Raw genomic sequence first — 25023 nt, 5'->3', positions numbered from 1 at the left:
CGTTGTTGGGGTGCTGGAAGTGTTGTCTCCAAGATGGGGGCTCCTTGCTGGGGTGGGGAGGGAGGGGGACAGGGACAGTGTCACCACGCCAGCCCTGTGGGCCCCCTGCTGGGATCAAGGGGTCAGGCTGAGCCAGGGCCCCCACTGCCACCCTGGCCCCCAGCTGGGGGGTGTGTGGGGGGGGTGTGTGCACGGGGGGGGCAGCAGCAAGGGTTTGGGGGAGGAGGGGGCACCCCCCGATGCACCCACCCCAAGGCCCAGCTGACCCCCTCATGCAGCCCTGTGCTCACTCCCCACCCCACTGCCCCCCCCAGCACCCCAATGTCCCCACCGATCCGGACAGTCCCCCCCCAGCCCCCCCACAACCCCCTATGGTCCCCAGTACCTCCCCCCCCCGCCTCCCCCAGGCCTCCAGCACCCCCCCCCCCCGATCTTCCACCCCCGGGGCGGGGCCATGGGACAGTGGGCGGGGCCTCACCTGCTGGGGCGGGGCCTCACCTGCTGGGGCGGGGCCATGGGGCAGTGGGCGGGGCTTGGCGCTGCGCAGCGGCAGCGGGGGGGGGACACGACACACACAGACCCCGTCCCCACCGCTGTCCCCCTGCCCCCTCAGGGCTCCTGGTGGGCCTGGGGACATCCCCTGCCCTCCCTGGGGACAGCCCAGCCCCTGCTCTGCCCTGGCCCGGCTCTGGGGACACACCAGCCACCACGGGGACCGCCCCCCGCCCCCGGCCACAGCCCGACCCCTCCACACGCCCTCTGCACTACTTGGCGCTTTTTTTTTTTTCTTTTTTTTTAAAAAAAAGAAACAAAAAACAGCAATAGCAATTCTTATAAATATCCGCGGCCGGCAGTGGCCGGCGTGGTGGCCCGGTGGCCAGTCCTGTGCCAGGACCCCCCCGGCCGCAGCCGCTGCCTCTCCCGGGGGCTGGTTTAGCAGCAAGAGAACAGAACTGAGAGTCTTGAGGTATTTTTCTGGAGGTTGGTTTTTTCCTTGTTTCCTTGGGGGAGGTTGGGTTTTGTTGTTTTGTTTTTTCTTCCCCTTTCATCAGTTTTTCGGCATTTTCCGGTGGGGGCTTCCTCGTGCCTGTGGTGGAGGGACATGGGGAGACACCCGTGTGCAGCGGGGGGTGGCCCCAGCGGCCCCTCCGTTAATGGGCTTTGGACTGCGGGAGAGGAGAGGTGCTGGGTCAGCCCTGGGGACTGACCCTGGGGACAGGGGGAGGTGATGGAGACCCCAGACCCACAGCGGCCCCCGACCAAGCTAGGGTAGCCCCATGGTGGCTCCCCGCCCAGGGTTAGGGTGTCCCCAGAGGGAGCATTCCCCACCATGGATGAGCGTGTCCCCACCTCACCCCCCCCCCAGAGGGTCCCCACAGCATCCACCATCCTCAACCAGGATGTCCCCAGGACTCAAGACCACGGTGTCCCCCACAGTGTCCCCTACCCTGTGCCGGGGGGGTACACAGAGTGTCCCCATGGTGCCCCTCACCTGGGACATGGGTACCCCCATGGCATCCCCCCCTGGGGCTGAAGTGTCCCAGAGGGTCCCTATGGTGTCCCCTACCTGGAATACAGGTGTCCCAGAGGGTCCCCGTGGTGCCCTCCACCCAGAGCCACGGTGTCCCCAGGGGTCCACACAGCAGCCACCACCCATGACCCAAAGACCCAAGATCACGGTGTCCCCCAGTGCCCCCTCCACGGCACCAGGGGGTCCCCAGGGGGTCCCCAAGGTGTCCCTCACCTGGCCATGGGTATCCCCAGAGGGTCCCCATGCCACCCCCCGCCAGGACCCACGGTGTCCCTGTGGTCCCACCCCCCCCCAGGACCAGGGTGTCCCTCAGGACACGGGTGCACGCGAGCGGCCCTGAGCCCTGGGAGCTGGGTCCCACCCCGTCCCCTGTGGGTGCTGGTGGCCCTGGGGGGTCCCCCCCAAGTCACTGCACAGCATCACACCCTGATGCTGCTCTGCACCCCAAAGAGCACCCCGAACACCCGCTCCCTTCCCCCAGCTCAGCAGAGACCCCCCCCCCCCAACATGCCCCCCCCCCAGCTCAGCCCTACCTTCAGGGCGCTCCGCTTCTCCTCGAAGCCCGGGGGGGTTCCCAGCTTCTTCCTGCGGACAGAACTGCTCGAGTCGGGGGGGGCCGAGCTGGGGGGCGGCAGGGGGCCGGGCAGGGAGGGCACAGGCTTGGGCTTGACGGGCCGGCAGTACGTGGCCGCGTTCTTGCGCTTCTTGACCTCGTCGTCAGAGATACAACGGGGGGGTGGCGGTGGCACCCCCGGTCCGTGCAGTGGCGAGCCTTGGGGGTCCATGGCGGCGGCGGCAGGTGGGTCGCGGCAGTCCGGGGGGGCGAGTCGTTTCACCCGTGTCGTGCCGTTGAGGACGGTGGTGGAGGAAGAAGCCGGACAACCCAGATGGGTGGGGTTCGTCTTGCCGGGGGGGACCAAAACCTGGCAGCCGGGGTTTTTGCTTTTGACGCCGTCCCCCGAACAGGTCCGTTTATAGGGTGGGCCGCTGGAGGCGAGAGGGGGCTTCCGTTTGCGGGTATCTGGCTCCATCCCACTGGCTGCTTCCCGGGCTCGGGAAGATTTGCTGGCCTTGGTGGAAGGCAACTTGCTGAAGGAGGGCGAGGGGATGTTGGCAGGCAGTGGGGAGGTGATGGACTGGCTGCCGCCCCCCCCGCACTCTGGCTGGCTGCAGGCGGCCGCTGCGTGGGGGGACCCCACCGTGTAGTTGAGGCTGGCGGGGACCCGGCCCTCCCGGCTGCCGGGGGGGGCCACCACTGACGAGGTCCATGGGGGGGGTGAGGGGGTCGGGGCAACGGGGCCGCAGGGGGAGGTGGTGGGGCTGGGGGGGGCCAGGGCGGTGTGGAGAGGGGGCTCAGCAGCTGGAGGGATCTTCCTGCAGGAGGGGAGGGGAAGGGTGAGATGGGACCCCCCCAAATCCCCACTCCCATCCCTGACCCCTGCCACATGCCCCCCCCAATTCAGGCTGGGAGGGGTGAGACAGGAGCCCCCCACCCCCTCTCCAAATTCCCGCTCCCATCCTTGCCCTCCCAGTTTGGGTACACCCCCTCCACGCCACACTGGCACCCTGGGGAAGGCAAACCCTCCCTTGGGGGCGGGCAGCTTTGCACCCTGGCACCCAGCAGCACCCCCCAGCTCCCGCTGCCCCCCGCCCCGACGCCTCCCCCTCACCTCCACATGTGGGAGCTGAGGTGCCGCTCCAGCATGGAGCCCAGCGCCGAGCAGAAGCGGTCGAGCCGCCGGTTGAAGACGTAACAGCCCGGGCTGACCAGGCGGCTCCCGAAGGTGCAAAACTGCGGGGGAGGGGGGGGGGAACGACACACAACACAGACACACCATGGTCAGCATGGCCCCCCCAGATCCCCCGCCCAGGGTATCCCATTGCTGCGAGATGCAGCTGGGTGGGCTCATGGTGGGGTTGGGGGTCCCCAACCCGCCCCAGGGTCCCATCACTCACCGCCTGGGGCCGTGGCGGGCGCATGGGGGGGTGGGGGGGCTCCTCGCCCCCCTCCTCCTCGCTCTCCTCACTCGACACCCGGCTGCCCCCCTTGGGCACGGGGAAGGGGAACACCCCCGTGCCCCCCTCCCCCGAGGCGGATGGCACATCCTCAGGATCGCTGTCAGAGGAAAGCCGGGCCCTGTGCCGGAGAGGGGGTGGTGAGAGATTTTTGGCATGCCTGATACGGGGGTGTCCCCCCACCCCCTCGCCCCCTCCCGGATGCCAGGGTCCTCACCTGGGGAGCAGGCAGTGGGAGTGGGGCGGCTTGACTCGGCAGGGAGAGGTGCTGGGGAGGCCGGCGGGGGGCTGCGGCAGCGAGGAGGGGTCCTGCTGGGCGGGGAGCAGCGGTTCCTTCCCATGGGGGCTCCTCTCCTTCGGGGACTCGCCCTTGCGGGAGCTGGCCTTCAGCTCGGCCACCAGCACGTCAAAGTCCTTGGCCCGACCCTGCACCTCGCGGCGCTGGTGAACTGAGTGGATCTGTGCCGGGCGACAGCGGGGAGGGGCTCGGGGGGGGTGACACAACACCCACCAGGATCCCCCCAGAAACCTCTGGGCAGGATGACGGTGTGTGTCCGTGCCCCCAGCATTTCCCCCCCCTTCCCCGGCATCCCACTACCTTGCAGGTCAGCAAGCGGGTGCAGATCTTCTTGGTGTCGGGGTTGAGCACGCCGCACTGCCTGTTCAGGTCGCACTCCTTGCCTGCGGGCAGAGGAAGGCAGCGGGATGCCGGGGGGGGGTCCGGGGGGGGCCGAGCTGTGTGGATGGAGGGGGGAGGAGCAAGTGCTTTGCCCTGCCATGTCCAGCCCCGGTTGAGGTTTCCAAAGGTGTGGACGGCAGGATGAGAGCGGTGGCGGCAGGGGGGCTCCGGCGGCTGCGGGGGGGGGCATGGCCTCACCGGGACCACTGCCGGCCGGCCATGGTGGTGGTGGGGGTTCTGCGGGGGTCACCCCAACCCACCCCAGCCACGGCTGGAGATGGAGACACCCCCTTCTCGAAGCGAGAGGCCGCAGCATCCCCACTCCGGGGAGGCGAACAACCCCAAAAGCTCATTGGGGTGGGGGGGGGCTGCTGTCTCCTTGCCCCCCCTCCTTCCACCTCCCTCCCAGGGCGAGCTTCCCCCCCATTTCACCCCCAGCCTGGGTTCTGCTAATGGCATCGCTCACTGTCGCCCCAGAGTGCCCGCGAGCACCGCAGCATCTGTCCGACTCCCATATCTGGGGGGGGGACCGGGGACGTGAAAGGGGGGGTTCAACCCTGGCTCACACTCTTGCCGCACGCCGCCACCGCCGTTCCTCCAGGCCAGCCAGCACCGCGGGCAGAGACCCTAAACCTGCCGGGTGAACGGAGCTGCGGTCAGGGCACGGCCCCTCCGGGTGCAGGAGGAGAGGTGGGAGATGCCCCCTCGGTACCTACCCCGCTGTCAGACCCGGCCGCCGAAATAATGGGACCGGGATGCCACGCTGGGATCCGGTGCCGTGCGGCACCGACCTGCTGCCCCCACCCCGTCGCCGGCAAGGAAAGGGGGACTCACGCGCCAGCTTCTTGTGGGATCTGGGGGGCGGCTTGGAAGCACACGCGTCCTTCTCCCCTGGGGCGGGTGCGCTCTCCGGCTTGCACCCTGGGCCGTCGGCGGGCATCGCCGAATCCCCCCCGACCCCGGCTGATGCCGGGGGCTCTTTTGGCACCGCGGCGGTGGCGGGTTTCCCCATGGGTTCCTTGGAGTTGGTGTGTACAGCTTTGGGGGGCACCTTGATCCCGTGCCCGTCCGGTTTGGGGATGCTGGGAATCTTCTCCAGGTTGACCACAGGCACGAACAAGCTGGGGAGAGAATTTGGGGGGGCGGTGAGAGAGGCCCCGCGGCATAGAAGGGGCAGAGCCGCCCATCCCGGTGCTCACCAGAGGTTGTTGTCCTTGTCCGGCCGCTCGGGCAGGGGCTGGACTCGCCCGCGGGCACCGGGGGACTTTTCCCGCAGCGCCTTGGCCGTGCCAGGGTTCCCGCTGGCCACTGGCTGCCCGTTGACGGCGACGTGGCACTTGGCGGCGGCACGGGCATACAGCTTGCTGAGCGGGCCGTGGCGGCGTTCTGCTGGGACAGGGTGGGATGGGGTGGGGGAACGGGGCGGGGGGGAGCCTGGCATTAGCCCGCGCCAGGGGTCCCACTGCCATGAGCCCCCCAGCCTGGGCTGCACAGGCATAGCTGGCCCCGGCTGCCTTCCCGTGTCCCTCCCAATGCTGGAGGGGATGCCGTCGTGGGGGATAACCGTGCCCAGAGCCCCCCCTGGCTCACCGCAGTGCTTCTGGAAGGCCTGGGGCTTCACCACCTGGCTGCAGTGGTTGCAAACCACCAGATAAAACTCGTCATGTGCTGGGCAGTGGCCGAAGATGTTCATGTCTGTGGTGTGAGAGTTCGGTGAGCAGCGCGGCACAGCTCTCACCGTGTCTCGGTGCCGTGGGAAGCATCACAGCACGAGAGTCTGGGCTGGAAGGCAAGCACAGCCCCAAAACATCGGCTTTACTCCCCAAAGGAGGGAGCTTACCTTCCTTAATCAGGGTCATGGCGTCCAGTTTCTTGCTGCCGCTCTTCCCGCTCTCCTCCAGCTCCGACCCTGATCCTGCCGGAGACAAAACCCTGTCAGCAGTGGCCGGCACAGGGACGGTCCTGGCTTCCCCCAGCCACATCCAACATTGGGTAAGGCCGCTGAGTCCTCACAGCTGGCAGCACCGTCGCTCCCGGCCATCAAACTCCACCGGTGCTCCCGGAACAATTAAACCGGCTAAAATGAGACCAGAGGGACGGATCTATCCCGGGATGAGGGTTGGTCCCATCGCATGCCATTGCCTCTGAAGTCCCCGTCCCACCACGCTGCACCATATCCTTACCGACAACCCGTCAGCGGGGTGTGGGTGCCTGGGGACAGCCCCGTCCTGGCTGGGACGTGACCAGGGTCAGCCCCAGACGCCCCTGGGGACACCTCGGTCCCCATCTGGCGGTGGCCCCGCAGCCCGTGTCCTCGCTGGCCGTGCCAGGCAGGTGTCCCGGCCCCAGCCGGCTGCACCGGGCTCTGCCGCGGGGAAACCGATGTCCACCAGGCCAGTGGTGACGGTGTCCTAGCCAGCTGTGCCGCACTGGGTGCCCAGTGCCATCCTGCAGTGCTATACTGGGCACCCAGTGCTGTCCCACTGTGCCATACTGGGTACCCAGTCCATCCCCAGTCCTATCAGGCCATGCCATACTGGGCGCCCAGTCCCGTCTGGCTGTGCCATACTGGATGTGCAGTCCTGCCCAGCTGTGCCAGACTGGGTGCCCAGTCCCAATCAGCAGTGCCATACTGGGCACCCAGTCCTGTCCAGCCATCCCACACTGGGTGCCCAGTCCTGCATGGCCATGCCATACTGGGAGCCCACGCCGTGCCCGCCAGCTGCCCGGTACCGTCCAGCCACGATGTGGGGCACAGGTGGGGCAGTGCCCTCTGCCTGCTCCAGGGTAACGGCAGCAACTGGTTCCCAGTTTGGGCTACCCAGTTCCTGGTCCAGGCTACCCAGTGCCCACTGCACCCAGGGGTTTCTGGCACCTGGTTACTGGCTCCCAGTAACGGGCGCAGCGTTCCCAGTGACCAGACTGGGGTGCCCGACGCCCGCTCTGGCTGCCCGGTGCGGAGTGCCCGATTCTCGGTACGCGGTGCGGAGCTCCTGCCGCCCCGGTTCCCGGTGCAGGATGCCCAGTTCCCAGTGCCGGCTGCCCGTTGCGGGGCACCTCGCTGCCCGCCTACCGCGCGGCGGCGCTAGGACCGGGGGGCGGCGGGCGCGGCACCGTTCGCGGCACCCCCCCCCCCCCGCCGCCGCCGCCGCCGCCGCCACCGCCGCCCCTCACCCGGCTCGGCCGGCGGCCCGGCCCGCTCCACCCAGGCGCTCCAGCTCTGCCCCGCGAACTCGTCGAGGCTGGGCAGCCGCCGCTCCGCCGCCATCGCCGCCGCCGCCGCCGCGCGCCCACGAGCCGCCATCGCCGCCGTGGGAACGCGCCCGCGCGCTCCCCCCCCCCCCCCCGCCGCCGCCGCCGCCGCCGCCCCCGCCCCGCGCGCGCCCCGCGCGCGCCCCCGCGCATGCGCCGCGCGCCCCCGCCCGCCCCGCGGCACCACGGGCGGTGTAGTCCCGCCCCGCCCGGGGGCTGCCCCGCACCGGCGCCGTCCCGGGACACCCGCCAAGCCCGGGCGACAGACCGGCGGTCCGCGTACCCCTACAGGGGGCTGGACAGCCGGGGGCGACATATAGCCCCTATACCGGGCTGGGGGTACCCCTATACCGGGCTGGGGGTACCCCTACAGGGGGCTGGACAGCCGGGGGCGACATATAGCCCCTATACCGGGCTGGGGGTACCCCTATACCGGGCTGGGGGTACCCCTACAGGGGGCTGGACAGCCGGGGGCGACATATAGCCCCTATACCGGGCTGGGGGTACCCCTATACCGGGCTGGGGGTACCCCTACAGGGGGCTGGACAGCCGGGGGCGACATATAGCCCCTATACCGGGCTGGGGGTACCCCTATACCGGGCTGGGGGTACCCCTACAGGGGGCTGGACAGCCGGGGGCGACATATAGCCCCTATACCGGGCTGGGGGTTATATATTCTCCCAATACGGGGCTGGGGACCTGGGAGTATTCCTGCACGGGGCTGGACTCCCAAGGGTAACATGTATCGCCTATATGGGACTGGGGACCCAGGGGTATCCCTATATAGAGCTGGACAGCCAGGCATTATATACATTCCCTATACAGACCCAAGGGTTACCCCTATACAGCAGTGGATTCCCAGGGGTTACATATAGCCCCGACACAGGGCTGGACAGCCAGGGGTTATATATACCCTATATGGAGCAGGACACCCAGGTACTGTATATACCCCCTGTATAGAGCCAGACACCAGGGGTTATATATACCCCTATATAGAGCCGGTACCCAGGACTTTTATATGTCCCCGAACAGACGTGGACGCCCCGGGGTTACACATAGAGCCCCCCATACAGAACGGGACACCCAGGGTTACGCAGACCCCTATATACAGCCGGGCAGCAGCGGTTAATGCGCCCTGCCTGGGATTACGCATCCCCCCCTACAGCATCCATACCCCCCTGCCCCGCGTCTCCAACCCTGGGGCCAGTGACACCCCGTCCCCGGGCTGGCGGCCGGCGCGAGGTCCCGGGGGACAGGTGGGACCCCCCCGGTTGCGGCTACTGCTTGTCGATGGCACCCTGCTCGGCGGCGCTGTCGCGGGGCGCAGCCTGCGCCTGCCACGACGTCTCCTTCAGCACGAACCAGCAGTTCCCGGCCCACAGCAGAAAGTTGATGAAGCCAAAGAGCTGGGGGGAGAGAAGAGACCCCCGGCAGGGGGCACCCACGGGTGAGTCTCAGGCACCTCGTGCACCCCATATGCCCCGTGTATCCCACGCACCCTGTGCATGTTGTGCACCCCGTGCAGTCCATGCACCCTGTGTGCCCCATGCAACCCGTGCACCCCACGTGCCCTGTGTGCACCATGCTCCCCGTGCACTCCGTGTGATCCATGCAACCCATGCACCCCATGCACCCCTTGTGCTTCATGCACCCCATGCACCCCATGCACCTCATGTGCCCCATGTAACCTGTGTGCCCCATGTGCCCTGTGCACCCCACGCACCCATGCCAGGGGCTGCATCACCACTGTCCACCCTGGCGTGGGGGTCCCCTGTGGCTGGGGGGGGTCTCATGGGGGTGCAGGATGGGTCCCGTGTCCCATGGGACCAACAGGGAGTCAGCACCATGGCCATGGAGCGTGTGCGCATGTTTGCGCCGTTCACGAATCCAGCGTGCGTATGCATGCACAAGGGCTTGCGGGTGTGAGCGTACATGTGTGCATGCATGTGTGTGCCAGCATGTTCACATGTGCATGTGCTTTTTCACGTGAACACGTGTGTGCGCATTCATGTGCATGGGTTTGGCAAGCATGCGCAGGCATCCACACGCATGTGTGTGCCTGTGGGCGTCGGTGTGTACTGGCGCTCACCACGGAGATGTTGGCCAGCCCCATGGCCGGCGTGGTGCCGGCGTTGCAGACCACCTCCTGGCCCTGGCAAACCCCCATGGCGGCGATGAGGCTGGCGGGCCGCGTGGCTGCCTTCACGTCGGTGAGCCCCTTGCCCCATGCTGCTGCCGCCACCAGCCAGAAGAAGGCGAAGCAGATGGTGACACAGAAATCCTGCCGGGATGGGAACACTGGGCTCAGCCCCAACCCTGGCACGGAGCGGCGCAGGATCCGTCCCGTGTGTGTCCCCCCCCCAGGGATGCAGCCCCCTTACCGCGAAGGGGAGCTTCTTATTTTCGCCGTAGAGGGAATGAAAGCGCAAGTAGAGCACCAAAGCTGCCATGGCATAGAGGAAGGAGAAGACCCCTAGGGTCACGAAAAATTCAGCGGGAGCGGAGAAATCGCCGACGAGGTGCAGGGTGTGGGTCTCTGACTGCCCCTCACAGTCCGGCATCTCGAAGGGGATCTGGTATAACCTGGGACAGTGGGAGAGGGATGTCGGGTGGTCCGGGAACGGAGGGGACAATGCGGATGGCTCTGCCAGCCTGAAACAACCGCACGGGGGTTGTTGGAGGGCACGGACCCGCTGCCGGGTCGGAACCCAGACCCTTTGCTGCGGTCTGGTGCCCAGGCACGGGGCCAGCAGCCGAGGGAAGGGGTTAAAACTGTGACTCATGGCTGGCCTGGCTCAGTCCTCGCCTTCCCTGATTAACGAGGATCCCCCCCCCGACGGTGTTGGGAACTGGAGCCGGGTGATGTCTTGCAGTGCTGGGGGTGCAGAGTGTCCCCGGCTGGACACGGCACCTCTCTGCTCACAGGGACCATGGCTGCGGTCCCACAGGGGTCCCAGCAGCAGGGATGGGGTTTAACCCCAACCCGGCACCCCACGTCCCCCCCAGCTTGCTGTGGAGCCGCACCAGAGAGGGTTCCTGGGGGGGTCCGGACTCAGCGCCCCCTCACCTGAAGGGGTACCCGAACTGGACAGAAATGGCGCTCATCTCTCTCGTTTCGCCACCGCAGTTTACCGTTGCCCCAGTCTCACCGCTGAAGGAGCCGCAGGCCCCGAAGGCGAAGATGGCGAAGAGCTGCGGGAGAGGATCAGCGGGGTCGGGGGGGGATACCTGCTCGAGACCCTGGGGACCCCCCCACCCTGGGAGGGGGAGATGCACCCAACTGGTCCCGCTTGGGGTTTGCACCCGCAGCGCTGAGTCATGGTGGCTGCGGCTGTGCAGGACGAGCTGCCGCGGGCCTCACGCACCAGCACCTGGGCTGCCGCCGACACCGGGATTTGCAGCTGGAGTTGCTGAAACCAGGGGCAGCAGTGGCAGGCGATGTTCCGGCGGGGGCAGCGAGGCCAAACCCTCCCCCCCTTTACTCTAGGCACTGTGCTGAGCACCCGAGCGGGTTTGCAGCTAGCCAGGAGCATCCCCGTGTGGGACCCCCGGGGTCGTCCCGCCAGCATCCATCCCCTTCCCTGGGGAGCCGCCACCACCGTGTCCCATCCCTCGGCACCAAGCTGCTCTCGTCTCCGGCAGAGGGTGCCGGGAAAACGCCATTCCCAAATAGTTTTCTGGCAACTCATCCCGGCTGAGCTCACAGCTTCCCGGGGCCGGCTGGGTGAAGGGGGGAAGCTGAGCGGCCAGGCCTGATGCCGTAGGGATGGGCAGGCCCACGTACGGCACCAAGAGTTGAAGCAGAAGTGTCGGCAGCCACCCCGTGGACTTTCTTCCTGCTTTCAGTTTTGGGGCGTCTGTGCACGCGGGGCCTGATCCTGCATGTTGGCACTGCTGGCAGGGGGTGCCCAGCGCCTCCCCAGGTGGGATTATCCACAGCAAAGAGCCATGGGATCAGGGGAAAAGCCCTCTCGACCCGGCTCCTCTGGGTGGGAGATGTCCAAATGGGTCCAGCCTCATGCCCCGAGGATGAGCACATCCCCCCCCCCGTGCCTCAGTTTCCCCAGTGCTGGCACCCAGACGTGGGGCCGGCCGGGAGCCCCTCAGCTACAGCGAGGCTGTGCTGCAGAAATGCCACCCTGAAATACAATCCCGGAGCCATTCATAGCACGACCGGGCCAGGGCTGGGGCCGTGGGCACTTGGCTCCCCCCATCCTCAGGGTTCCCCCCTCCTGGGGCCCACTGACCCCCAGCCCCCCCCCCCCCGCCTGGTGCCCCCCAAGCCCGTGGGAATGACGGGGACCTGGAACCCTGATGGCACCGTCCCCTCCGGCATGGCTGGGCAAAGCCACCTGCTCAAGGTCACCGGGGGGGCCGCGTGGCCCAAACCCAGGCGTCTGGGCAGCCCCGCACCCCTCCGCCCCCGGAGCCCCCCTGGGATGGGGTCCCCACGCCCGAGGCTGCCGGTGTGTGGGAGGTTCTGGAGGGGGTCCAGGGTCCCCCTTGTCGGGGGGGGCGGCACTTTGGAAAGCAATGGGGCACCCCAAATCTGGGGGTGGGGGGAATGTGCTGGACAGGGGTCCCTGGGGACCAGCACCCAGGGGTGCTGGGGAAGGCACTGTGCCCCGGGGGGGTGTCCTGTTGCCAGGAACAGGCCCAGGAGGGGGGGCACGGAGGAGGACTCACCCATTCCAGCACCTTGATGAAGCCCAGGGGCTCCTGGAGGCGGCCCCAGCGCAGCCCACCCAGGACACGGTCCTGCAGGGAGAGAGCGGCGGGAGCCGGGGCACCGGGGCGGCACCGGCGGCTGATCCAGGGGACCGGGGAGCTGCTCCGAGCGGGGGGATGCACCGGGGGACCGGGGGGACTGTCCCGGGGGACCGGGGGATGCACCGGGGGGGCTGCCCCGGGGGACCGGGGAGCTGTTCCGAGGGGCTGGTCCGGTTGGGGGGCTGCACCGGGAGACCGGGAGGCTGCAACGGGAGTTGCCCCAGACGGGGGTGCTGCACCGGGGGACCGGGTTGCCGCACCGGCCACGGCACCAGAACAGCGGAGGGCTGCACCGGGACACCGGGAGGCTGCACCGGGAGTTGTCCCGGGGAACTGTGCCGAGGCACCGAGGGGCCGCACCGGGAGAGTGCCCCGGGAACCGGGGCGGGGGTGTCACACCGAAGCCCTACCTGGAGCCGGGGCGCTTTGTCGCCTGCCGCGGGGGGTGCGCCGGGCTCCGACATGGCCGGGCCGGGGGCGGTCGGTGCTGCCTCCACCGCCCTCTGGGACCGCTCCGCTGTCAGAGCCGCCACCGGGAACCCCACCGCCCCCGGGGCGGGCAGCACCGCCCCGCCCCCAGGCAAGGTCCCCGGTCCGCCCCCGGACACCCCCGGGACAACCTCCCGGCCCGGTCCGCCCCGCGCGGACCCGGCCCCCCCGGGAGTGTCCGTCCGTCCGTCCGTCCATCGGCTCGTCCGACCCCCAACCAGTCTCCCTGTGCCCCTAAGCGCTGGAACGGGACGGAGACCGTGCCGGCACCCGGCTCCCGGTGCGGTGCCGACGGTCCCGTTACCGGCCTCAACGGCCGGTAACGGGACCGTCGGCACCGCACCGGGAGCCGGGTGCCGGCACAGCCCCGGAGGACCCTGCGGTATTCGGATGCCCCGGTACCCCCGCCCCGGTGCCCCCTCCCCGGTGCCCGCGGCGTGCCCGCCCGCCCCGCCCCTCTAGCGCTCTGACCCCGCCCCTCTAGCGCTCTGACCCCGCCCCTCTCCAGCGCTCCCTCCAATCCCCGCTGGTAGCCGCTCCTCCCCCTCGCCTCTTCACCGAGCCCGCCCTCCCCGTTTTTCCATTGGCTAGGCGGTAAGGGATGCGACCCAATGGGAAGGCGGCGCGGGGGGAAGTGGGGCGAAGGGGCGGGGTGGCGCCTGCGCGGTGCGGACACGCTGACAGGAAGCGGCGGCGAAGAACCCGGCGAGGGAAGAGCGGCGCTTCTGCCTCCTTCGCCGCCCGTTCCCCCCCTGCCCCGCGCTCCCCCCCGCGTCCTCCGCTGCCGCCATGTTCCTCACACGCTCCGAATACGACCGGTGAGTGCTTATCCGCCCCTGCCGTCCCTCGCCCGCGCCCTCTCCGCCGCCCGCGGCCTGTGGCTGAGTCATGGGCCTGCGGCCGGTCACCACCTTCCCCATCCCGGTAGGCCCTGGCCGGTGATTCGTGCCTGCGGCCGCCGTGGGGCCGCTCTGAGGAGTTGGCGGGGACGCCGCAGTCCTGCTGGGCTCTGTCCAAGGACCTCTGCTCGTCCCCCTGCCAGCCCCACCCGGGCCCGTGAGGGTTCCCGCCTCGCCGGGCACTAGTAAGCTGATAGCCCTCTACCCCCCTGTTATTATTTCATTTGGGTTTTTTTGAGAGCCCGATTCTGTTAAATACAGGGGAAGGGAGGCTCATCCCATATGAACGGGTGGCTTCCAGTGCTGAAAGGCCCTCGGTACGGGGCGGGGGGGGAGCCTCTCAGTAGTTTATCTTGCTAAATGTCTCTGGAAAGCAGGAGACTTAAGAAATCCCTCGGAGGGTTCTGCCTGTGGATGGAGTCCCTGGCACAGCGCTTTTCTTGGCCACCGGCACAATGGGGCTGGCAGGGCAGGGTCACCTCCTGCTTTCTGCAGCGCCGTGGAAGTCAGGCAGGGCTGGTGCGTGGGGAGGGCGGGAATGGGGTGTGATGGGGTATCTAGGGAAAGGAACGAGCCTGTGCTGGTAGAACAGAATCCTGCTGTCTCCTGGTGCTGAGAGAAGGCAGAATTTTTGGAGTCCGAAGGCTACTTGCTTCCAGCATTCACAGTGTGAACTGTGCCATGAAAACAAATCTCCTTCCCACCTGTAACTAGACCTGCTGGCATTCCTTTTGTTCTTTCTTTGTTAACGTCCTGAATCCAGGTGCTGCGAGTGTCTGCCAGGAAGGTGACAGGCTCCAGCAAAGCCATGATGTGTTCCTGCTGCCCCCCTGTGTTACCTCTTCCCAGCTGGCATCACCCTTCCTGACATTGCTCTTGAATACGGAACTGCTTTTCTTGTCAGCCTTCGGTTTTCTGCCCTTTACACCATCTCTGATGTTGTTCTTGCAGGGGTGTGAACACTTTTTCTCCGGAGGGAAGGCTGTTCCAAGTGGAGTATGCCATCGAGGCCATAAAGGTATCGTCAGCTCCATCTGGTTGCCAAACTGTGACATTAAGGGCTCTTTTAAACCCAAAGCCTGGGTTTGGTCAGAAGAAAAACAGGCAGGTTCTGTTCATTTGGGCTCTGCTCGGCAGTACGCAGCGCTGAGCAGGAGCTGCTGCCTTTCTCCATAGGTGCTGCTCTTGCCTGCGACTGCTCCGGCAGCTTTTCAGCAGCCTTTCATCTACGGTTTGTAGTAGAGAGGCACATGCCAGCGTTCAGTTCCTTCCATCCAGCCAAACCTCCTGCAGTTCTACCCTTTTATGGCTCGTGAAGAATCAAAAGCCATCAAATTTCCCCCAAATGCAGGGGAATATTCCCCTCCCTGTGTTCTACCAACCAATTTTCCCCCAAACCAAACACAATCTGGAGATGCTAATCCCCAAATCAAACCTATTAACGCTAATGTCGAAGTGAGAGCTCCAGCCTGTACACTGTGGCTCTGCCCGCAGAAGTTCACACGTTGTGTCTGTAAGCGCTTGTCTAAGAGCAGAGGAGCGCTCTGCTTTCTTTTCGCCTCCCTGAGCTAATGCAGTGTTCCGTTCTGGTCCGTGGGCTTTATAAAAAGATGGATTCCCTTAAATAAACCCCCAAAGTGGCAACTTCTCTCTCGCTAGGTCAGCTTTCCTTTTCTTAGCTCGCTGCTGTTGCAGCTCGGAGTGGGTGACTGTGAATTTTAAAACCTGAAGTTAAAGGTTGTTATGAGCAAACTGACCTACCTCCGTGGAGCCAAATGGCCTTTCTGGGGCGTTAAATAGTCTTAATTAATAAATGTTCTTGTTTCTGAGAATGTGGGTGATGACTGGGAATAAGCTTAAACCTGGGGAGAACTGGTCAAGTGATGAAACAAAGAAACTCAGCAGGCCTGTGTTTGGGGAAAAGAAGGGTGCTGGCTTTATCTTCCTTGTACTGCTTTAGCTCGTTGAAGACTGCTTAAATGGAAAAGCAAAAAGGAATAATTAACATTTATTAAGGCATTGGGAAGGAAAAACTCTTAAAATGATGGTGGTCATCATGCCAATTTTATAATTACAAATACGTTTACGAGAGCAGCAATCACACAGAAGCCTTCTGGCTTCTCCCTTTTTTCCAGATCAGCCCACAAACTTACCGACGAAATTGCTGCGGCTCGGGCGGTTCTTGTGACGTTTTACATGTTGTGCCTGTGTGTTAGGGGTGTAGGAGGAGTTCTTATTTGTGTGCTGTAGCTTCATTAACAAAAATGCATCTGAAATGACATCAGGTGTCCCTTTTTCCCTTGAGGTTTGTGCACAGCTCTAGCAGGCTGCATGCTTAAAGGTCTGGAGAGTTGGGCAATGTCTAAAAACACGAGTCCCTGCAACAGGGAGATTTCCTTCTGCCAGGCCTGTGGTTATATGTGTAGCTACCTGGGGAAACTTGCTGCTAAAATTATACCTCGTATTCAGAGTCAGCATCTCCACACCGCAACTGGTACAGTTATTCCAGTAAATTCCTCAACGTGGAAAACACAAGTGCTGGGAGCAAGGTAGGGGCTGCTGGGAGCCCTTGAGATCCGACGCCCCATCCCTGGGCTATGCTCGTGGCCATGGTGACAATGTGGTGTCCAGGGTAAAATTTGCTGTGGTTACGGCTGTGGGTGATTAACTGCTGCCTGGAAAATGGTATGTGCGCAAAATGCTCTCATTCCTGTTGTAAATTTTGTGGATATGAGGACACTTGGGAGAAAAAGAGTTAATGGAAAGGTACAGATACAGTCAGAATTGAGACCATTATGTGAAATCCTCCTCTCTCTCTTTAAAATTTAACTTCTGTCTTGCGAAGGAAGATTCGCAAAATTCATAAGGCTTTAAGCTGTAAAAATTGATGTTGCTTGGGGAAGAGATTAATGATTTGCGGCAGCCCTGCTGGGTTCTGACGAACTAATGGGCTGGGAAGTTGCATGGGTTTGGCCTTTCCGGTTTCTTCATTCAAGTCGTAACATTTAAAATTTGGTGTGTGCAAAGCCATAGAGTCTTGCATGCAGTGGATTTCTGTGTTGATGATGTGAATTGTCTCCAAATCAAAACACCTAGAAAATAATACAAGTCAAAATTAGCATTGCAGCGTTTATATTTGTGCAAGCCGTCACGCCTAGACCCCATGTTGGGTGTGGTGGTGGTGACCGTGTGGTGGTTTTCAGCTTGGTTCCACTGCCATCGGGATCCAGACCTCGGAGGGTGTATGCCTGGCTGTGGAGAAGAGGATCACCTCCCCGCTCATGGAACCCAGCAGCATTGAGAAGATTGTAGAAATCGATTCCCACATAGGTAAGAAGAAAGAAATGAGCTTTCGGTGTCCCTCTGGTAGAGCCCTGGGAGCATCGCTCAAGTTTTGGAGATAGCTATATCTATCTATCTATCTATCTGCGAGTTTCAGAAGCTGTGTTTTAGCACTAGCCTTCTCTGCAGGCAGCTCTACTGAGCAGAGCGGGGATGCTCATCCCTCCCAGTGAACACCAGATCCTGGTCACTGGTTTTCCAGGCTCCAGGCCAGCAGGACATAGTTACAGGAGCAGGAAGAGGCAGCTGAAGCACCACCACCTCCATGACCTCCCTCATGAAAGCTGATCCCAAATTTAGATCTGGGAGGGCAGGGAATTACTGCAAAAGGCTTGACTCAAGGCCAGTTTCTCTCGGAGCACTAATGTTAGCCTGTACCCCTGCTCGCAGCGGCCTCCCACACCCTGAGGGGGCCCACGATGGGCTCATTACCAAATACGTCGCCTTGAAAAGCAGGGGACCTCCAAAATACCCATGTTGCTGATGGCAGGAGCTCTTGAAGAATCTGATTTCCTCCTCCCGTGTGCTCGCGATACAGCCCCTCTCTTCCTGGAGAGGAGGATCTGTGCTGGAGGCTCCTGCTGCATCCCCCCCAGCTATGGGTTATCCAGCCCTCTCCACGGAGGGCATGAGTGAGTTCCCCTTCCGAGCAGGTTGCCTTTCTGTTGGTTAGCTTCTCTTGGAAAGCCTCAAACATTGTTTCCTTTAACCAGTCCAGATTTGGGGTGGGTGGGAAGTGTGACTGGGAGAACTGGGTTATGTCCCTGCCCTTCAGCTGTGTGGCGATCCTTGCTCTTGAGCAAATCTCTTTCCATCCCACCCTCCTTCCCTTCCAGCAAGCCGTGGTGCGGCTCTGCTGTGTGCTCCCACATGGGGACCCGCTCAGCCCTGCGGCTTTTTGTATTTCACCGTGGGCTTTGGGAAGTCTGGGGGAAGAGTCGCAAATAATCAGTGAAACAACTTGCATTTTCCCTCTGTAATTCCAGGGTGTGCCATGAGTGGCTTAATAGCTGATGCAAAGACTTTAATTGATAAAGCAAGAGTGGAGACTCAGGTAAGATTTGACATTTGTCGTCTTAAAACAACAGCGCTAGGCTTGGGGGCATCTCGGAAGTCTCTGGCACGGGAAGATCGTTAGAGCAAAGGAGCCGGAGTGGAGTGGGAGGCTTGTGGGGAGAGTAGCTTCCTTCACAGGGCTTTTGCAGAACAAACAGGTGGAGTCTCGTGTTTTGTTTTTTTTTTTTTTCCTGATTTGGTATTGCATGTTTGTTGGGAATCTTATGGCAGGTTCTCCAGTGGTCTCTTAGCACTGATGGATGTGCTCCAGGGAATGTATGGGGCTGTGTGTCTAACTTTGGACAAAAGCCTGGTTATATTGCTTATATTTTTGACCCCTTAAATTTACCCGGTGCCTTAGGTATTCAGAAGTCCCAGGTGCAAATCTCTGTGCTGTACTAAAGACTCTTCCTGCACGTCAGCACTCCTCCTGCCTCTGGAGAACCAGATAACCCCATCGGCTCAGAAAGACACACTGGGATAAACTGCTCCTGCCTTGCGTTTTCCCAGTTGGCATCCCAAGGCCTAGATAGATATCCCAAGCCTTTCTGGGGGATTCCTGCACAAGCTTCCCTGCTTGTTCTGCACTTCCCGCTCTCTTTCTGGCGCTTCCCTCTTGCGGTTGAGCGGGCTGCGCCCCAGGTGCCGGCAGCCTGCCCGAAGGAGCTGGAGGGAAGTTGTCTTGGTGGTTATGTGGGGCATCGCTCCAGCCTGCTGTGTGAACGATCCAGGATTGTTGTATTTTGGGAACGACGTGATAATTTGAATATTAATTTATTTTTTTGCAGAATCACTGGTTCACCTACAATGAAACCATGACAGTGGAGAGCGTGACACAGGCCGTGTCCAACCTGGCGCTGCAGTTTGGGGAAGAGGATGCAGACCCAGGGGCGATGGTGCGCAACTGGGGGCTCTGGGGAGGTGCTGCTGGCTTCCCTCTGACTTTGCCCTCGGCCTTGCCTAACCTGTTGGCTCCTTTCTGTTGCAGTCTCGTCCGTTTGGTGTTGCGCTGCTTTTTGGAGGAGTTGATGAGAAGGGACCCCAGCTGTAAGTTCAGCTTTCTTAATCCAAGCCAGCTCTGGGAAGAGACAAAACCTCCACTGAAACTTCCCAGGACATTTTAATGTCTTGATTCTGGGATTTTACTTATCCCATTGTGTACCTGATGTGTTTGTTAATGCTTTTAAACCCTTCCTTTCAAAGCACGGTTTTCAGCAGCCTGAGCACCGGCTGCTTGTTTGGGGTTGAAGAGAACGCTGTGTCTTCACTGAATCCCTGCTTTTTCTTAATGTGGTTTCCTGGGCAGGAGGTAGCCGTTAAAGCTCTCCTCGTCCCCAGTTTATTCTTACCTTTCCCTAAAGGACTAGCAGAGCCACTGGTAACATAATATGTGCTGTAACATTCCCTGGGGAGGTAGTGGAGTGCTTGTAACCTGAACTCCTCTGCTTCAAACACCCAGCCTCCGCGGGAGGTGGGAATGGCTCAGCAGAGCCAGCCCAATAAGGTTTCTCTCCCAGGAGCAGGAGCGAAAACTTGTTGGTTTTATTAAAAAAAAAAAAAAAAGGAAAAATGATTCTGCTCTGAGTATGGAGGGCAGTCTCAGGAGCGTATAGCTCTCCTTCTTGATTAGCAGCCCAGCATGGGTCTGCAGGTGATGATCTGGCACTCCTCAAACCTTGATCTCCAATTCTGTGTGCCAGGAGGGGAGACCTGCTGCTATGCTAATCGCGGCAGTCCCCTGAGGAGGCCAGACACAGCGAGGGGCTGCTGCGAGCTCTGCCCCGTGTCGGCGGACAAGCTGTTGCTGCTGAGGAGCCTGTGTCCTTCCCCAGCTCCGAACTGCGCAGGGAGCTCTGGGGAGCACTGTGGGTCTGGTGGGAAAGCCCTTGGGGTGCCATGGGATGGGATGGGGTGCGATGCCCGTTCACTCTCTCCCCCGTGTTCCTGCAGGTTTCACATGGACCCGTCAGGGACGTTTGTTCAGTGTGACGCCAGAGCAATCGGCTCCGCTTCAGAAGGCGCACAGAGCTCTCTGCAAGAGGTTTACCATAAGGTAAAAGGCTGGCTTGGGGTTGATATCACACGAGTTACAGAGGTACCTCACGACCTACGAGGATTCACTGGTTTCCTTCCCGATGAGTGATTCGAAAGGTTCTTCTTGCTCTGTAGAGGATGTGTGTGAGCTTGTCAGGGTGGGACTTGGTCCTTGGTAGTTTATGCCATGATTAGATGTCAGTGCTGAGCTGCTGGATGAGGATCTCTATGACAAGGAGTGCTACTACCAGCAGCTTCCCCCTAGGCTGCAGCTGGAACACAAGACTGGTGTCCGAGATGCCGGTCTCTGCCATGTCAGGAAGTACTCTATAAATAAAAGAACCGCTATACAAACACCGCTGGTCGGCATCAGGGCTCAGTATGGATGTGGCCTGAAGCCTAAGGAGCTAAACCAAGCAGCTTTGTTTCACCAGATCAGTGAAGCCAGTGAAGTTAACAGCTTTTATGCTGCAAGTACTGGTCCTATTTGATGTTAAATAGAACCGTTCGTTTTGTGTGGTAAAAAACCTAACACTGTAAATGAAAGCACAACTGATGGTGTTGATTGCTGTGAAGACTTCCAGCCTACAACTCGATAACCTAATTTGTTCACTAGCAGAATTATACAAGTTCTGGGCTCTGTGGCTTGTTAACTGTCTTCCAAGTGCAAAGTTACTGCAAACACTGCTATCGTCACTCTTTGAATGCTGCACAGCACCCTGGCTCTAGTTCTCCCTCACACAGGGATTTGTGCGATTAAAGCACAAAGGCTTCTGCCAAGAGCTCCCACGGCGAGGGGGAACTGCTTGACAGACGATGACTGGTGAAGGGAAATGGACCCTCGTGTCTCGGTCCTGATGCTAAGGTTTATGTGCCCAGATTAACAATTCTAAGCTTTGTAAAGAAGTTAAACAGAAGCAGAAAGTCACCATCCTTGCAATTGTCACTGTCCTGTCTGAACAGTGTGCTTTGATCTCTTGTTGATGCTGTAGATAACTTGATAAGCTTTTAAATTTGCTGCCAGTGACAGCTTAAAGGATTTGAGGAGAGCGGGAGGGAGAGCAGCACGCTTTCGCAGTCAAAGGGGTAACGTACGAGCGCTTGCTTGAGCGTCAACAATGCAATTAATGAGTGATTTGTTTTACAGTCAATGACGCTGAAAGAAGCAATCAAATCTTCCCTCGTCATCCTGAAACAAGTTATGGAGGAGAAACTGAATGCAACCAACATTGAGGTAACCGTGACTCCAGTAGCAGTGTGTGATCATGGCTTGTGGAGCAGAAATCTGTGCTGCCTGTAGTTTTTGCTTCCTTGGTGCAAATCCTGCCGGCTGCGCAGCGAGTGTCTCAGTAGGGTCTTGCATTTTAAATGTCCAGGTGAGAAAGCCACCCACTTGCTTTCTGGAGAGAAGGGTTCCCTCTGCTTCTAGAGCAAGGAATGAGTTGGTGCAGCAGGTCAGGACTTCCCAAGCCAACAACTGGCTAGCTGCACGTGTTCTTGTGACTTCAAACTGCCCGTTGTGGCACATTGGAAAGGTTGCAGGTTTCTTTTGACTTGTAGGGGTATGCAGCCAGGCTCATTTGCCTGGGTAATCCATGAGTGCCAGCAGAAGTGATTCTTGTGGAGCTCCCTGGTCATGGGCTGCAGCCCCTGCTGACCTTACACAGGCCAAATCAGCCAGTGGGAACCTGTCGTGCCAGCCGGATTGCTTTTTCTTCCCCTGGGTTTAGCCATTCCTTTTTTCCCTGGTACTTGTAATATTAGAAGGAATGAAAATTATACAGCTTCTGGACTTGCTATATTCAGTCTTGGGTCGGTGCCAACAATCTGTTGGATGGGAGAACCAAAGAGGTGAAGCCTCCAGGACCGAATGTGCTCCTCTAACCTCCAGCTTCTGCCCGAAAGCAGCCAGGCTTACAAAGCTCAGCTTGACCCGAGCACGCAGTGCTCTCTGAGATCCCCACAAATTTAGTGGTATCTGTCCTCTTAAAACCCTGCTGGTGAGACGTGGAATGCTCCTTTTTAGGGACCAAAGGTAAAAACCCTTCCAGTTTGTTAGTGATAATGGATAGATGATGAGCAAGGCTGGCGTATAGAGTTTGCTTCTATTTCTGGCAGGTTATGAGACACTAGACCTTTTCAAATCATGTCATTATGAGCAGCTCTCCCTCTGCCATTCTCCCATTCCTTTCCTCTGAGTGCTGGGAGCCCATTTCCGAAACAGCCTAAAAGTGTGCACCCCATTTTATTATTAAACACTGGCTGGGGACCCTTCCTGACATGATTAACTGCCTTCCTTTGGGGGAGAAAGGGCCAACAGCAGGCTGAAAACTTGGATGGTCTGTCCAGAAGTGATGCTGGCAGGCTGAAATATTTCTTCCCCAGATGAACTGCCAACCTGCACTGATCAGTTCTCTCTTGATCAGCTTCAGGTCTCTTCTGGAAGATCTGCAGTACAGTGTGAAGAAATTGAGGCAGAGTGTGTACAGTCATGTCCCCATTTAACAGGGCTTAACTGTGCTTGGCAAAGCTCTGAACGTGTTGAGGAATCGTATCAGGGTTAAGTATGAGAAGAATGTGCTGAGGATTAAAAGGTCTCTATTGACTCAAGTCACCCTTCTGGCTGAAAATCTTCTACCTGAAGTAGCTGCTTTGCTTTCTAGCCTTTTACAAGTATGTGGTCATCCAGTTTATTTACTTCAGCCGCTTCCCCCTCTTGTATGGGATTTTCCATCTAGCAGCAAAGAGAAGGGGCAAAGTGTGGGCCTAGAAGAGTTAAATCAGTTGGTGGCAAAAGTCAGGAGCCTTAAACGGTGTTATGCTTTTAAATTAATTGCTTCCCTGTGAAGCCTGTAAGGGAATAGTTGAGTAAAGCTTTTGTTTGTAGGGAGAAGGTGAGGCACAGGTTTGAGCAGACATGGAAAAGCGGAGTAGTTGGTGTCTCTGAATACCTGTTTTGGGTTTCAGGGTGTATATATGTGTGGTGTCAAGCCCATCAGGTCTGGCGTCAGGCCAGTGCCTGTACAGGTGATTTGAGGGGCCGAAAGTGGCATGTGCATGTCTGTGACTTCTCTGAGAATGCCACATAAAACCTGGGCTGTCAGAGGCTCTCAGGCTGAGCCCTTGGGACATTTCTCCTTGAAAAAGGCTTACAGCTACCCTCCTGCTACCCCAAAATTGTGTCCCACCATCTCATGCTGCTTTACAGGTGACCTTGCAAGCGGAGAAGCCCAGGAAGAGCTCTGGGACTTACCAGGACCCTCTGCTCAGCTTATTGCAGCCAAACATTTTGATCCCTTAAGAGTAAAGATACGTGTCAGGGGAGGGGTGCCTGCGAGCGAGATCTGGAGCATCCCAACTAACTCCTGCAACTTTCTGGCTTGCCTGCCCATGGCAGCTCTCTGTATCTTGGGCTCTCATGCCGTGAGCTAGGTGCGAACAAAAGTCCCGCTTACATTCCTCTTCCAGTCTTGTCGTTCTTTGAGTAGCTCTTGTTCTGGTGCTTGCCCCATGAAATGTCTCAGCTGTCTGCCCTGGACGCTGCCTCTCTCTGCTCCTGGCAAAGGGGCAGGGCGGAGTGTGTTGTCCCCCAGCTTCGTCCCTTGGGTTTTGCCTTGGAAGAGATCTCTTTGGGCTGCTTGTACAGGGCACCAGGCAGCTGCAAGGTGCACCGTGGCTTGCTTGTTGTCGGTGTTTGGCAATCAAAATGCAGGTTTGCCCCTGCCTCAGTTTCCTGGAGCTAATCCTCAGTCCCCTTTTTGAGTGTTTTGCTGTCTTGGTTCTTTCACGGCATGTAATGGGCCGGGATTTGTGCCCTTGGATAGTTACTGGAGGAGGAGAGGCACTTCTGAGGGCCACGCTGAACTGCAGCAAGAACTGCCCCTCTCTGAGGGGTGTTTGATGAAGGACTCATATTAACAGGGTCTTTTTTTCCCCAGCAAGCAGAAGCAGAACCTGCCTGTTCCCTATAGACATTCCCTGCTGCTGCTACTATGAGAAGACTGAGTCAATTAAAAGCTATTTCTGCGGCGGGCAGCTATTTTAGGGAATCAAAGAGCACGTTACGGGGTGGAATGATCTTGCTGGGCTGGCAGATCAGGCAGCCAAGAAGGAACAGCTGCTCTGTCTGCTTCGGCAGCTCTCTGTTCCCTGCCCCATGCTGTCACTTCACGTATGTGGGCACGTTTAACCCCTTGCTCCGTCTCTTTCAGCTTGCCACTGTGGAGCCCGGGATGAAATTCCACATGTACACAAAAGAGGAGCTTGAAGAGGTCATCAAGGATATTTGAAAAGGAGAGAGACTCCCTCAAAGGCTCATTCTCCCTCCCCGATCAAAGTGAACTGACTCTCGGTTCCTTCTAGTACCTGTGATTTTATTTTCCAGCAGCATCTGTAATTGCTCTTCTTGGAAGGCTCTTGAGGTTTTGTTTTTTTACAGTTTCTGTACATAACTGGTCTCTACAATAAGAGGAAATGAGAATAAACCATTTTGTTACTCTATCCTGGGTTTCTCATCATGGGGGGGGACAGTTCAGAGCTAAAGATTGGAAGCAACATCTGCTGAAATGAGCGCAGGGCGAAGCGGTGCCTGCCAGGCCTGTGGTGCTGCTGTGCGGCGCTGCTGTCCTCGCTGGCTGTGGCAGTGGCAAGTCTCCCTCTCGTGGAGAGTGTGGTGATACTGTGTCAGGAGATCTACACGTCATTTCACTGAGGCTTGACAAACATTACATTTTTACATTTTTGGTGCATTTCCCCCTGTACTTCTCCAGTGTTTTTTCTGTGTAACGACTTACCCAGAGCTCAGACTCCTTCGCAGGGAAGAAATCTGTAACCAGGCCTTGGGGGTTTGCGTTTCCTTCTAGTGGGAGCCTGGAAAATATCTGTAATGTCTGTGATAGAGCAGAACCTGAGTGGGAATAGGTCTGGGGTTAATGGGACAGCCCCTTACCTGTACC

The 25023-nt window shown here is 60.1% G+C and overlaps 3 protein-coding genes across 5 annotated transcripts; 1 reads left to right on the top strand and 2 right to left on the bottom strand.

Annotated features, from left to right (window-relative positions):
- Positions 1 to 832: 832 nt before the first annotated feature.
- On the bottom strand, positions 833 to 7581 carry ATXN7L2 (ataxin 7 like 2). Of its 2 annotated transcripts, none has more exons than XM_054803803.1 (11): positions 7401 to 7581; positions 6067 to 6141; positions 5817 to 5921; positions 5426 to 5612; positions 5061 to 5347; positions 4146 to 4228; positions 3765 to 4006; positions 3488 to 3668; positions 3202 to 3323; positions 2065 to 2905; positions 833 to 1166 (listed from the first exon to the last, which is right to left on the bottom strand). In XM_054803803.1, the coding sequence occupies exons 1-11, from the start codon at positions 7528 to 7530 to the stop codon at positions 1152 to 1154; spliced, it is 2268 nt and encodes a 755-aa protein (XP_054659778.1). In that variant the 5' UTR covers positions 7531 to 7581; the 3' UTR covers positions 833 to 1151. The 2 variants fall into 2 exon arrangements, with proteins under 2 accessions (XP_054659778.1, XP_054659777.1); XM_054803802.1 differs by having other exon boundaries at positions 833 to 1087.
- An 878-nt stretch (positions 7582 to 8459) lies between these two features.
- Positions 8460 to 13024, bottom strand: SYPL2 (synaptophysin like 2). 2 transcript variants are annotated; one of them, XM_054803916.1, is made up of 6 exons: positions 12659 to 13024; positions 12165 to 12236; positions 10546 to 10670; positions 9860 to 10130; positions 9568 to 9759; positions 8460 to 8884 (listed from the first exon to the last, which is right to left on the bottom strand). In XM_054803916.1, the coding sequence occupies exons 1-6, from the start codon at positions 12710 to 12712 to the stop codon at positions 8756 to 8758; spliced, it is 843 nt and encodes a 280-aa protein (XP_054659891.1). In that variant the 5' UTR covers positions 12713 to 13024; the 3' UTR covers positions 8460 to 8755. The 2 variants fall into 2 exon arrangements, with proteins under 2 accessions (XP_054659891.1, XP_054659892.1); XM_054803917.1 differs by having other exon boundaries at positions 8462 to 8884; positions 9860 to 10061.
- Positions 13025 to 13396: 372 nt separating this feature from the next.
- Positions 13397 to 24568, top strand: PSMA5 (proteasome 20S subunit alpha 5). Its single transcript, XM_054803919.1, has 9 exons — positions 13397 to 13555; positions 14588 to 14654; positions 16840 to 16966; positions 17965 to 18032; positions 18823 to 18930; positions 19023 to 19081; positions 19985 to 20087; positions 21216 to 21302; positions 24280 to 24568. Exons 1-9 carry the CDS (start codon positions 13527 to 13529, stop codon positions 24355 to 24357), a joined length of 726 nt encoding a protein of 241 aa, XP_054659894.1. The 5' UTR covers positions 13397 to 13526; the 3' UTR covers positions 24358 to 24568.
- The last annotated feature ends 455 nt before the right edge of the window (positions 24569 to 25023 follow it).

Source organism: Grus americana, chromosome 25 (genome assembly GCF_028858705.1).
Source record: "Grus americana isolate bGruAme1 chromosome 25, bGruAme1.mat, whole genome shotgun sequence".
Classification (NCBI taxonomy): Eukaryota; Metazoa; Chordata; class Aves; order Gruiformes; family Gruidae; genus Grus; species Grus americana.
This window is presented reverse-complemented; position numbering and strand designations above follow the sequence as displayed.